Source organism: Microtus ochrogaster, chromosome 10 (genome assembly GCF_000317375.1).
Source record: "Microtus ochrogaster isolate Prairie Vole_2 chromosome 10, MicOch1.0, whole genome shotgun sequence".
NCBI classification, from domain to species: Eukaryota; Metazoa; Chordata; class Mammalia; order Rodentia; family Cricetidae; genus Microtus; species Microtus ochrogaster.
Window position 1 is genome coordinate 36,345,159 of NC_022016.1, and position 12,487 is coordinate 36,357,645.

General features: G+C 38.2%; 1 protein-coding gene across 2 annotated transcripts in view; it reads left to right on the top strand.

Moving 5' to 3' along the window:
• Sytl5 (synaptotagmin like 5) overlaps nucleotides 1-12,487 on the top strand; it is a 303,531-nt gene that overhangs the window by 202,397 nt on the left and 88,647 nt on the right. For both annotated transcript variants that reach the window (XM_026782244.1, XM_026782245.1), the window contains exon 2: nucleotides 10,987-11,466. In XM_026782244.1, the coding sequence (XP_026638045.1) occupies nucleotides 11,348-11,466 (119 nt within the window). In that variant the 5' untranslated portion in view covers nucleotides 10,987-11,347. The remainder of the gene's footprint in view (nucleotides 1-10,986; nucleotides 11,467-12,487) is intronic.

The window sequence follows — 12,487 nt, forward strand, 5'->3', positions numbered from 1 at the left end:
ATCCTGTTCTGTTTTCTCCGCCTACCTAAGGGTTGGCCTATGAAATGGGCCTAGGCAGTTTCTTTATTAATAAGAAATCATTCCCACATCATTTCACATACTATATTTTGATCATATACTTACCCTCTTCCAAGCAGCAGCAGTCTCTAGTATAACAAGGCTGATGTACTTGAGAATTCACAGAGATTATGACAACATACACAAGACCTGTAAATACCAGACAAAACCACAATAGAGAGAAGGGGAAGTAGAATCAAGGTTGTGTTCCTAACCAAGAAGTTATTTGCAATTGATGGCTGCTGGAAGAGAGAAAATCAGTTTTCTTCAATGGAGTGCCACTGGGTATTTCAATGACACACCAGGACATGCTTCATGTGGACAGCACAAAATGGACTCAATGTTTGTGGGGTTTTTTTGGGGGGGTGTTTTGCTTGTATTTGTTTTTTTAAGAAAGAAAAATAACATGAAATTTGGTGGGGGAAGAATCAGGGAAGTGCTTAGTGAGGGAACAATGTGATCAAAATATCGTGTATGAAGTTGCCAAGGTAGATCTTAAATTTGTGATGCTCCTGTTTTGGACTCCCTGGTACCTGGAATTACAGCTATGTGTGTTACCAGGTCTAGTTTTGAATTTTCCTTTAGAAAAATGCACTAGTTTTCAGTGAGCCAATTCCTGTGATGTGAATCAAGAGGAGAGCTTCCAGGGTTTAAAATACCAGGTGAAAGTGATGGGCCATCCATGCTGTGGGGCACCACAATGGCATATACAATAGTTTTAGTGGTACGCCACACTGTAAATCCAGTAGCATTACAGTGCATCTATCATAGACCGTGTACTTTTTCATGATGAAATACCATATAATCCAGTGTTTATTTGGGCATTTCCCCAACACTTTGAATCTTTCTTCTCATTCATGAAGTTATTCAAAAGCCCATCACTCCAACTTCTGTCCTGTCACAACTAATTTTCCGATTCTAATATGTGTGTTCCCTTTCTTGATGAAACCAAGAGAGCTTTGCATATGCTAGGAGAGCGTTTTATTACTGAACTATATCCAGTAGAAGATAAAAAAATTAATCTTTGTCCACCCAGCTAACTTTTTTTCTGGTGTTTTATATGTCCTTAAATAGTTGTGAGGGCTGGCCTTAAACTTGTGACCCCATTACAGGTGTACACTATCAATCCAGCTATTTACCCCTTTGTGACGATGTTGGAGATTGTGATGAGTCCACTACACAATCCACACTAATTTTTCCATCTCAGAACCTTTGATTTAATCCCATCTGCAAATTACTTTTTGCTATATAAGGTAATGTATGAATAGGTCTGGGGATTACAATGGGCATGTTTGGAAACTATTAGTTTATACTCCTAAGCAGGCAAGTAGGAAGAGGTGAAGGCAAGGAAGGTCATGACTTCCTTTTCATATATTTCAACAATGGATTTAATTATGACATTTCCTTCTATGCAATTCCGTATCATACTTGTCACCCCTTACCCTTTCTTGTCCCCTTCCCACTACCACTGATCCCCTTCCATATCCCAACAGTCTTACTTTGATTTTTATGTCTTTGACTCACCAAAAAGTAAAAAAATAAAATGTTATTGCTTCTTTAGAAATGAAACGTTGAATGCAGCTAGAAAATAGATACATGAGAGAGGAATAGTCAAGGACCAGGTGCAAAAGGGTTGCAAAGCAGATGAAACAACTTAAACTGTTAAGAGTAAAGGAAATGAGGTTTAGGATTTATATCAGAGTAATAGAGCACTTAACTAGCATGTGAAAGGCCTAGTGTTTCATGTTTGTATTCCCAGCACCAAAAATATGAAGGCATGAGCCTGGAGGAGAGAAAGCACATGCAAGGAAGTCAGACATGGACTCAGAGAGCAAACGTTTAACAGTTATCTCTAGTTAGTTGCTGAGAGACCATTATTGACCAATTTCAGAGCTTGTGTCAGTTGTCAATGAAAATGGGGGAAATGTTGCATTATTATTTTTTCTTTTTTAAATTTACTTTTCCATTCAAAAATTTACACTTCCTCCCCCTCCTACCATTACCATTCTGCTCCTCTACTCCCCTTCCTCCCTCCCCCTCCCTTCTTAAGAGAGGGCAGGGAACCCAGCCCTGTGGGAAGTCCAAGCACCCTGCCCCCACATCCAGGCCTAGGAAGCTTTGTATCCAAATAGACTAGGGTCCCAAAAAGCCAGTGTATGCAGTAGAAACAAGTCCCAGTGCCTTTATCAATGGTTTCTCAGTTAGCCCCCATTTTCAGTCACATTCAGAGAGTCCAATTTGATCACATGCTCATTCAGTTCCCGTCCAGCTGGCCTTGGTGAGCTCCCATTAGAACAGGTACACTGTCTCAGTGGGTGGACCAACCCCTAGCAGTCCTGACTTCCTTGCTCATCTTCTCCCTCCTTCTGCTCTTCAACTGGACCTTGGGAGTTCAGTCCATTGTTCTGATGAGGGTCTCTGTCTCTATCTCCATCCATCGCCAGATGAAGACTCTATGGTGATATTCGAGATAATCATCAGTGTGATAGTGGGGCAAGGCCAGTTCAGGCACCCTCTACTCTGCTGCCCAAGGACCTAGCTGGGGACATCCCCGTGGATACCTGGAATCCCCTCTAGCAAAGAAGAGATTAGTTTATTTTTTGTTAATTTTATACTAACAAAACACTCATAAACATTTTATTTTAAAGCTCAACTTAAAGCAATTAATAATGGAGCTGGAGAGAAGGCTCAGAGGTTAAGGACAATTTCTGCTCTTCCAGAGGACCCAAACTCTCTTCCCAGCACCCAAATAGGGAAGCTCACAGACATCTGTAACTCTGATTCTCAGGGATATAACATTGTAGCAATTATGTAGCCACAAGTAATAAAAACCCAGAGACAGATATTGGGGTTCAAGTTGAAGATTAAAAACACAAAGCAGCCAACTACTAGAGAGCTCTTACCTCTACCAAGGCTCAGACAAAGGGGCAATCCTCTCCTCAGCATGAGTACAAACTGCAATTCTCTCCACTAAACTTCAGCTGCCCTGTTCTTATCTCCTCCTGTCTTATATACCTCTCTCTGCCCAGCTATATCATTCTTGTCTCTACCTCCCTGGTGCTGGGATTAAATGTCTGTGACTCCCAAGTGCCGAAAGTACCTTTGTGTGAACTCTCTGTCTCTTTTTAGATGGATTCAATTTTGTGTATTCCAGGATGGCCTTGACTCCTGGGATTAAAGGTGTGTGCCACCACTCTCTGGCCTCTAGTGGTTTAGCTCTGTACTCCGATTTTCAGGAAAGCTTTATTTATTAAAACACAAATAAATTATCACTGTATTTTCCATTTTTGTCTAAAATAAAGGCATAACTAATATAAAAATATATACAATAAGTACAATAAATATATACAATATGTACAGGCAGTAAGTACATCAACAATGTCTAATCCATTTGCATTTGACAAAGTGAGAGAAAATACTCCATTATCTATCCTATCTTGGTGAGTCCAAAGTCTGCTACCTAATTTAGTTTCTATCATAGCTTGAATTACCATCCAAAACTATCTTTTAATATCTCTCAACCTTATATACTTTATACTTCTTTAGTTAATTTCTTTTCTGAGTGTGGTAATCAAAGGAAAGTATAACTATTGTAAAACTCTTTCTGACAACTCTGAGGCCATTTCTGACAACTCTGAGGCCATTTCTGACAACTCTGAGGCCATTTCTGACAACTCTGAGGCCATTTCTGAGGCCTCCCTGCAGTAGTGCTCTCCCCCTCCCCTGGGAACCAAGGACCTAACAACTTCACATGCACATACTGGAATGTTGAGGATTTTCTATCTCTCTGTGTCCTTGTGGATGTTCTCCAGACAGAACTCAGTTATTGAAATTGGGGCAAGATAACCCTTAGATGTTGACTCCGTTCCTCAGCCTTGGTCAGGGGATATTGACTCAGTTCCTCGGATACGGTTAGGATGACTCACAGATGTTTCCCCCTTACCCCACCTGATCTAGCAACCACTCTCTCACCATGACTTAGACTAATCATTGCTAGTAGCCCTTTGAATCAGCCAATCCTAACAGTTGGAAAAACAACCTCCAGACTCCCCCCTTGTTTCTGTGGCTTTTTACTTTAAAAGTAGCCCGTACCAGGTATTCTGGGTATTTTGGCTTCCCAAATGCTGAAAGACCCTGTCGTGACAGAATTAATTTAATTCTCTTGCTTTTACATCAACTGTGGTATGAGAGTGTTTTCTTGGGGCAACTCCTCCTCGGTAATTGGACTTTAGGGTCCAACACTATCTAGTCCTCAACTCTATCAGAAACACAAAAAGGAAGAAATGTTGCCTAAGTAAACAGGAAGTGTGAGCAAGCAACTTTCAAAACATGTGAGAAATGACATAAACAGCTGGCTACCTGGACAATCACCCAAGGTTCCTCTGAAATGCTGGGGCATCCATCTTCAGCCTAAATGACTAGAATATTTGACAAACTATTCTATGAAGCAGGGTTTTTGAAGGATTGTCCCACCGTGTCTTTTGTGTCCTGCTTATCCAATTAGGACAGCATACTGTCATCAGTTGAGGCAAGGGCATTTTCTTGCCCAGTGGCTTACTTTTCCCACAAAGAAAGTAAACTCCATATGGAGTTTCTTCGATGTCCATTATCTTCTCTGAAGTTGATTGGTGCTGCCAGGGGTAGACACGTCTCAGTTTCATAAAAGCGAACTCATGTTATAAAAACATTTTAAATGCCATATTCTGTAGATCTCTGAAGTGTTTGAAGACAACCCGTCTATTTAAAATATATTTCTGTTTGACCTAAAAAGCATACCAAATATAGCCACAAGTTTAATTATAATACATGACTAATTACTAACCTGCATTTCCTTATTATCCTAAGCAGTTGGTAATAATAATTGTTAAGAACTAGAAATTTGCACTACACCGTTAAATGAGTTGTATAGGTACAATACAATGAACAATATTATAAATGTATATGAAGTATGTTTTAGCAAAAGTAATTTCAAATTTGTATCCATCTACAAAATTTGTAAATAATATACTAAAGTCCAATCCAGTGTAAAATATTTAAAAACTAGTAGTGCTTTTTAAAAATAGATCGAATAATTTAACTTTTTACCTTATCATATCTATATCTTCCCTTTTTTCATTTCAAAGTAGATTCAATAATCTACCCCTTTATCCTAACATATTGGTATCTCCCTTTTTTTCTTTTCAAAACAAGAACTATCTAATCTCCTTTGTTCAACTTTCTTCCTCACTGTAACTGATAATAGTTTGTAACCAAAACACTAAACAATGACAAATATCCACAACCCAATGAAAGATCAAAAACCACCCACCCTACCTCTTGGGAATGTGGGCATCATATTCTTAAATATTTTTCCTGCTGCCTGGGGGTGATGGTATCTTTAGGAGATTCTTAAAAGAAGAATTTTGGTTAATTGTCAAATCCTGGGAGAGGTAACTTTATCATTTGTTATCCAGTCTCTGTGTAATGGGAAAGTGTCTCAAGACCTGGTTAGAGTAGTCTGTGAGGCTGGATCATCTCAGCTAGCCACCTCAAAATTGTTCTGAACAATTTGTAATCCAAAGCCAATCTATAGGTAGTGTTTTTCAGCTTGTGGTGTCATCATAATCCTGGAGGAATCATTGTTATAGGATCCCATCATCTTTTTGGAGAGTTCAGAGATTGCATTAAGTCAGAATATTTCTTTTCTTGGTGGTTTTTTTTCTGGGTAATTCTCCCTTCTGCTTTGGATGCTTATTTTTCCAAATGTCTTAAATTTCTCAAGATGTTTGCTTTTATTTTACTGAAGAGACAAAAACAAACCCTTCCCCAACCTTAACTTTGGGGAGGTTCCTAATATAATCTATCAATTTTGACTTAGGATTTCTCCTGAAATTTTTGTTTTGTCTTCTATTGCTATTCCATCATCAAAAGCAGTATGGTTTCTTACAATAGGCAATAGGCTTTTTAATTTCTTTGGGAAGGAATTTTCTCCATGATGACAGGAAATAACTGAACCACATTTGTCATAGAGACCTATAAGAGACCCCTCAAGGAGTTTCCTGATGACAAATGATTATCTTGAATATCTCTTCTTGATCTATGTTTATTAGTTTAATACCTACCTTTGCCAGGTCTTCTTCATAATCAAGAAGGGAAGGGTGTTCTGCTTGGATTATGCTTAAGAAAAACATTGTTTCTAGGAATGCACTGCTTACAATTCTTTTTTTAAGGCAGAGTTTTTCTGTGTAGCTTTGTAGCCTGTCCTGAAAAACTCTCTGTAGACCAGGCTGGCCTTTAACTAACAGAGTCCCACCTGCCTCTGCCTCCTGAGTGCTGGGATTAAATGCGTTGCTTGGCTACAATCTCTTTTAAGGCAACATCGTTTGCCACAATTATAACACTTGAAATTTCTATTTTCCTAAGACCTCTGGAAATCATCTCTCCTATCTAAGAATCATTATGACTCATGAGATTCAATACTGATTGTATTTCAGATTCAATCCTCCAAGGGTGCTGACTTTATTCTTTTTTTTTTTGCCAAAAACAATGTGGGTTTTTTTACACTTAATTTATTTTTTCCTGTTTTTTTAGATTTATTTATTTATTAAAGATTTCTGCCTCCTCCCCGCCACCGCCTCCCATTTCCCTCCTTAAACTCTTTTAAGGCAACATCGTTTGCCACAATTATAACACTTGACATTTCGATTTCTCCTCAGACCTCTGGAAATCACCTCTCCTATCTAAGAGTCATTATGACTTATGAGATTCAATACTGATTGTATTTCAGATTCAATCCTCCAAGGGTGCTGACTTTATTCTTAAAGGCCTAATTATTATTTTACATTGAGAATTAGCATTTTCAAAAGCCAGAGATTCAATTATTATTTGTCTAGCTTCTGAATTTGGTATCATTATATTTAGTGTTGAAGTCAATCTTTGTTTAAAAAAATCTGTAGCCGGGCGGTGGTGGCGCACGCCTTTAATCCCAGCACTCGGGAGGCAGAGGCAGGCGGATCTCTGTGAGTTCGAGACCAGCCTGGTCTACAAGAGCTAGTTCCAGGACAGGCTCCAAAACCACAGAGAAACCCTGTCTCGAAAAACCAAAAAAAAAAATCTGTAAAGGCTTCCTTGTGGGGGGCTGTATAACTTTAGTAAATGACTTGATTTTCTTTCCTACTTCTCCAATTCTGTGACAAGCATTCTAAGCTGCTGCACAGTATAAGTGAGGACAGGGTCATCATACAAAGATTTCCTTTTTATAGTAGCATAGTCTCCTTTTCCAAGAATTTGATCTTGGGAGATCTCCATACCTCTAGCTTTACTCCATTGTTCAATAATCTTAGCCTCTTCTCTGAACCAGATGCTCCATTGTAATTGTCCGGGCTCTAAAACAGCTTCAAACAAGTCTATCCAGTCTTTAGGGATAATGCTATTACAAACTGATCACAAGTTGAATATTTGCTTCATAAAAGCAAATGCATGACTTATGAGACTATCAATTCCTTGAATCTCCTTAAATCTAACATTGGCACAGGAGTCGAATTAGGTCTTACAAAGCCTCTATCATTTGGCAATTCCTGTAAGGTTACTGGATGTAATAAGGTTGGTTGTTTGAAAACCTTAGGATGTTCCTCTCTAACTTATAATGCAATGCTGAATTTGGTTCTCCATTAAATTCCTCTTTCTGGATTTAAATATTCTGTGATCTGTTTTATTAAGTTTTTCTCAGGTCTTTATCTTGGCAATCAAACCAAACAACATTTTAGGAGATAAACCAAGAATTATCAAAATGACAAGGATTATCAAAATGATAATTAACTGTACGTCAATCCCAGTTAAGATGATTTAGTTGTTCCATTTTAAAAATATGCATTGCATAATCATGCAGACAACTTTCTCATCATACTCATGCTTCCCATTTTTTAATATGGAAAAAAGCTTTCCCTTTTAACTAATTCCTCCCTTAAATAATTTCTAGTTTTCTCACCAAATTTGCCACCAATGATGATGAAGATATGAGGCTTATTGCTGCTGTGTAGAATAGTAAAAGCCTGACTGAATTTCAAGGCAGCAACTTAGTTTGGCAACAGCCTGAGAAGAGGGTTCAGGGAAAGCCCACCAGGAGAGAAGAAAATAAAAACTAGCGGTAGGGTGGTGACTCTAGCCATATGTAACTCCAATCTCTGCCAGTGGCTACAAAGTCATAAGCAAATGGCTCTTTTGTGAATTCATACCCCAAACATTGAGTGCCAGATGTAGCACGACTAATAAACACCCAGAGACAGATATTGAGGTTGAAACTGAAGATCAGAAAAGCAAAGCAGCTAAGCCACTATGGACTTCTTACCTCTACCAAGGCTCAGACAAACAAAGGGGCAATCCTGTCCTCAGTGTGACTGCAGACTGCAATACTCTCTACCAAACCGAAGACTCTACACTCTGATCTTCAGGTAGGCTTTATTTTAAAACACAAATAAAATATCACTATATAACACTCACTTATGGCCTCCAAGGACACACACAAATATATATATATATATATATATATATATATATATATATATACATACATACATACATACATACGTACACAGAGGGAGAGGGGGAAAGGAGAAAGATTGTTTTCAAATAAAATAGATTTTAATGACGTATACTCAGACATACCTATTTTTTTAACTTAGACATTATTAGCCCTTTTTATTTTCTACTGTGTGTTGTCTGAAACAGATACTTAAAAAAGACTCCTGTGTCTATTTGAAGCTGTGGTAATTACTGATGTAACATCTTTGTAGAACACTGGAGTTAATTACATGTCCAAAGTGACCAATGTCCCAAACAGAAGAAATTAGCCCAGTTCATCAAGGCTATTAACCACACAGAGAGGAAAACACATTTGAAGTTTGTAAGCCAAAAACTCTAGCTACAAAAGGAAGTAAGAATAATGTATAAATGAGTTTATCCCTTCTAATTTGACTAGTATTCAGAGTGTGTTTTAAAAAAAGGATTAGAATAGATAACTCATTTTCTCTCTCTCATTTTTCTTTGTTAAAGGGCGTTGGTAGTAAAGGATTCCTAAAGCAGAGCTACAATCTAGCTGAAGAAAGGTTTTATAAATTGACACATAGTTAGGTAAACTAGTTGCAGCTCAGTTTAGTCTCCCTTAACTATGCCCAGACTCACCATCTTCTTTCTTTCACCTTGTGTTTCTCAGTATCTTCAGTAAGATTCTCTTACTAAACTGTAATCACTGTCCAGTCCTGCCTTCCAGAGAAATATCCTGATTTTCTTGATGAAATTTTGACTACTTACGATCTCTTTGGTCACCATTTTATATGCCAACCCAGGTACTAATATATTAGTGTATTAGTCCACATACAGACAAAAGGATCATATTTTAAATTACTTTCTGTCAATTCAATTTTGTTTCTGTTGAATTCTCTAAATTCCCCTCTTTTCTCACTTTTATAGTTTACTTCCTTTCCTTTATCAACTTTTGTGTGCATTTATTTATTTATTTATTTATTTATTTATTTATTTATTTATTGAGTGCATGAGTGAGTGGGTGGATGCATGCAGCATGTGAACGTAGAGGTCAGAGTTCAACTCACTGGAGTCAGTTCAATTCTTCCACCATGTAGGTCATAGAGACCAAAGTCAGATGATCAGGCTTGGTAGCAAGCATCTTTACTATTTCATCTCGTCGGCCTTCTCTTCTTTGATTCACTCACAGTATAAACTCATAGATTTTAAGAGGGCAGACTTCTATCTGCATGTCAAGACATGCTTAACTATTAATTTACTTCAAGCATTTCCAACCTCTTGCATATTTTAAAAAATCCATTCTGTAAAATATGCATGTAGGGCATATGAAATTTGACATTTTAGGTATAAAGTATGTTGCAAGTAAACCTGGACTAAAAGTCACTGAATTTCCAATTATTTTTTCCATTTCAGCTTAAAAACAGACGAGATACACAAGGATGAAAAAGCAAATTGTGTACTTTCTCTAGGGAGACAGCAACTGACACTGGCACTTATGCCACACATTGTGTTTTCTGTAGGGCCTCCCTTGTCCTTGACCTTGCTGCCTCCTCTTCATTTCTAATCTCTGAAGTCTAATGTAATAGTCCTTGCGGCTTGACAAAAGGCCTCCAGTAAATCCAGTCTGGAAGGACCTGGGACATTTCCTTAAATGGAGCTACTTCTTGGTCTGTAGGAATGATTTCAATTTGGAGTCATTAGAGCAGTGTTCTGGTTGGTGCACACCGAGTACAATACATTAATGGCTTTGAAAAGTTACAGAGGCTCTGAAAAAGATCCTTTTCTCTTGAATCAACTAGTATATTTTAGGTCAGTTTGACACCATGATTAGTTTGGCTGTCCCATAGCAGCCTTGCCTTTGAATAGGTATATAGTTATTTCTAGAAGCCTGGCAAGAACCAAGGAAACTATGTAGCTCATAGTTCATAGGTGTGAGGGAACCCTGAGGTACAGTATTTTAGGATGGTAGCAATCCCCAAATCTGGCAGACACTGTAATAATTATAATTTTAGGGGGTTATAAAAAGAGAATCCAGGTACAAAACTAAGTTAAGGACATGACCTAGAGCCTGGTGACCTTCTTATGTTGTCAAGACAAGTAGTTTAAGTGCATCTCCTCCTCAACATGGTTGTTTCTTCTACCTGGAGGCAGTGTGTTCCAACATATCCAGTGACTACCTAGAACTGTGACTAGTACTAAATACATGCACACACACATGCACACACACACATACACACACACACACAACACATACTCTCTCTCACACACAAGGTCTATGTATTTTTATTAATTTGAATGTTGTGCTCAAGCTAGGTACACCAATATTTCAAAAATTAAATAACTGAGCGGGTGCTATGTATGATATGGCCTAATTAACTTTTCTCATCTTTATTTTTTCCAACTTTTCAGTGTTTTCTACATTCTTGGCCCAGAGGAATTGAATCCTGCTCTGAAGCTTTTGAGAGATCAAAGTTCAGCATCATTAGTGAGTCTTAGCTGCTGACTGGGTACCACAGCAAAGCCTTTAGAGAATTAGTTTTTCAGTGCAAACAATGACTTTCATGGACTGTAATCTCAGTATAATATGCTTTCTCTGTAACCTGAAAGAATACCCAGCACTCGTCAGCAAATCTGTGGAGACCTTATAGAAACCCTCTTAACTGAACCGCTGCGACTCTGGGCTGGCCAGGGAGAACCTTAACAATAGTAAATATCCATTTGCCTTCTGGAAGATTCAAGCACTGCCACACCAAACTGCTGTGGAAATACCATGTCTAAGAACTCAGAGTTCATCAATCTGTCATTTTTATTAGACCATGAGAAGGAAATGATCCTGGGAGTCCTAAAGAGAGATGAATATTTGAAAAAAGTGGAAGAAAAGAGAATAAGGTAATGCATGTTTTTTGTTTTGCCCTTTTGACTGCAATAATTTTGATTGGTGATGTGACAGTCACACTAGACAGTTACTGACCAGGGATTTTTATGACTTTCCAGAAGGAGCCCAAATATTTGAAAATGGCTTCAGCACTATACCATTTAGCCAGAGAAGAGGATGAAAATAATCAAATAATAGAATGTTAATGAGCCAACCTAGTAGCAAAGAAGAAAGACTCCCCAACTCTGGAATGTCCCATTGTGTCATTGAGCAACTTGCTACAGTGTTACTTTTACATTGCTGTAACTGTACAAGCAAGTGAGGGGGGGAGAATTTACCTCGGCTTACAGTTCAGAGAATGCCATCCATCATGCTAAGGAAAGGATGATGATGACGATGATGATGATGACGACGATGATGATGATGATATCGTGTCCTAGCAATCCAGGAAGCAGAAACACAGACTAAAAGCAGAGCTGGCCCTTAGAGTTCTCAACTTCCACCTGTGCAAATCTACATTCAGCAGTTAAACCTTAAACCTAGGAAGCCTATATAAACCGTCAAAGCAATGCCACCATCTGGGAACCAAGTTTTCAAACATATAAATCCATAGATTGACATCATACATTCAAACCTGATAGATCTAGTGTGCTACCCAAAGGTTCATATGTTGAAGACAATGTCTCAATGGGAAGGGGTGAAATCTTTAAGAGGTAGGATCTAGTTAGAAATTTTAGTCACTGAAAGCATGACCCTGGTTTGTTGCTTTCTGACCACCAGAAGGTGTATACGCATCCCTTCCTACATGATCGTGTTATCATGTATTTTTACAATCTCTAAAAAACAGAGTCAAGCAGCCATTGAAAGAAATCCCCTTCTTTTTCATTTTTTCATCTCAGGTAATTTTGTTCCACTAATAGAAGAACTGGCTACTACTACTCCCGATTTCTCTGATTTAGATTCTTCATCAACAAAACAGTAACAATATCATTATTCCTCATAGCACCTGCTGTAAAGATGAAGGAAGCTGTTACA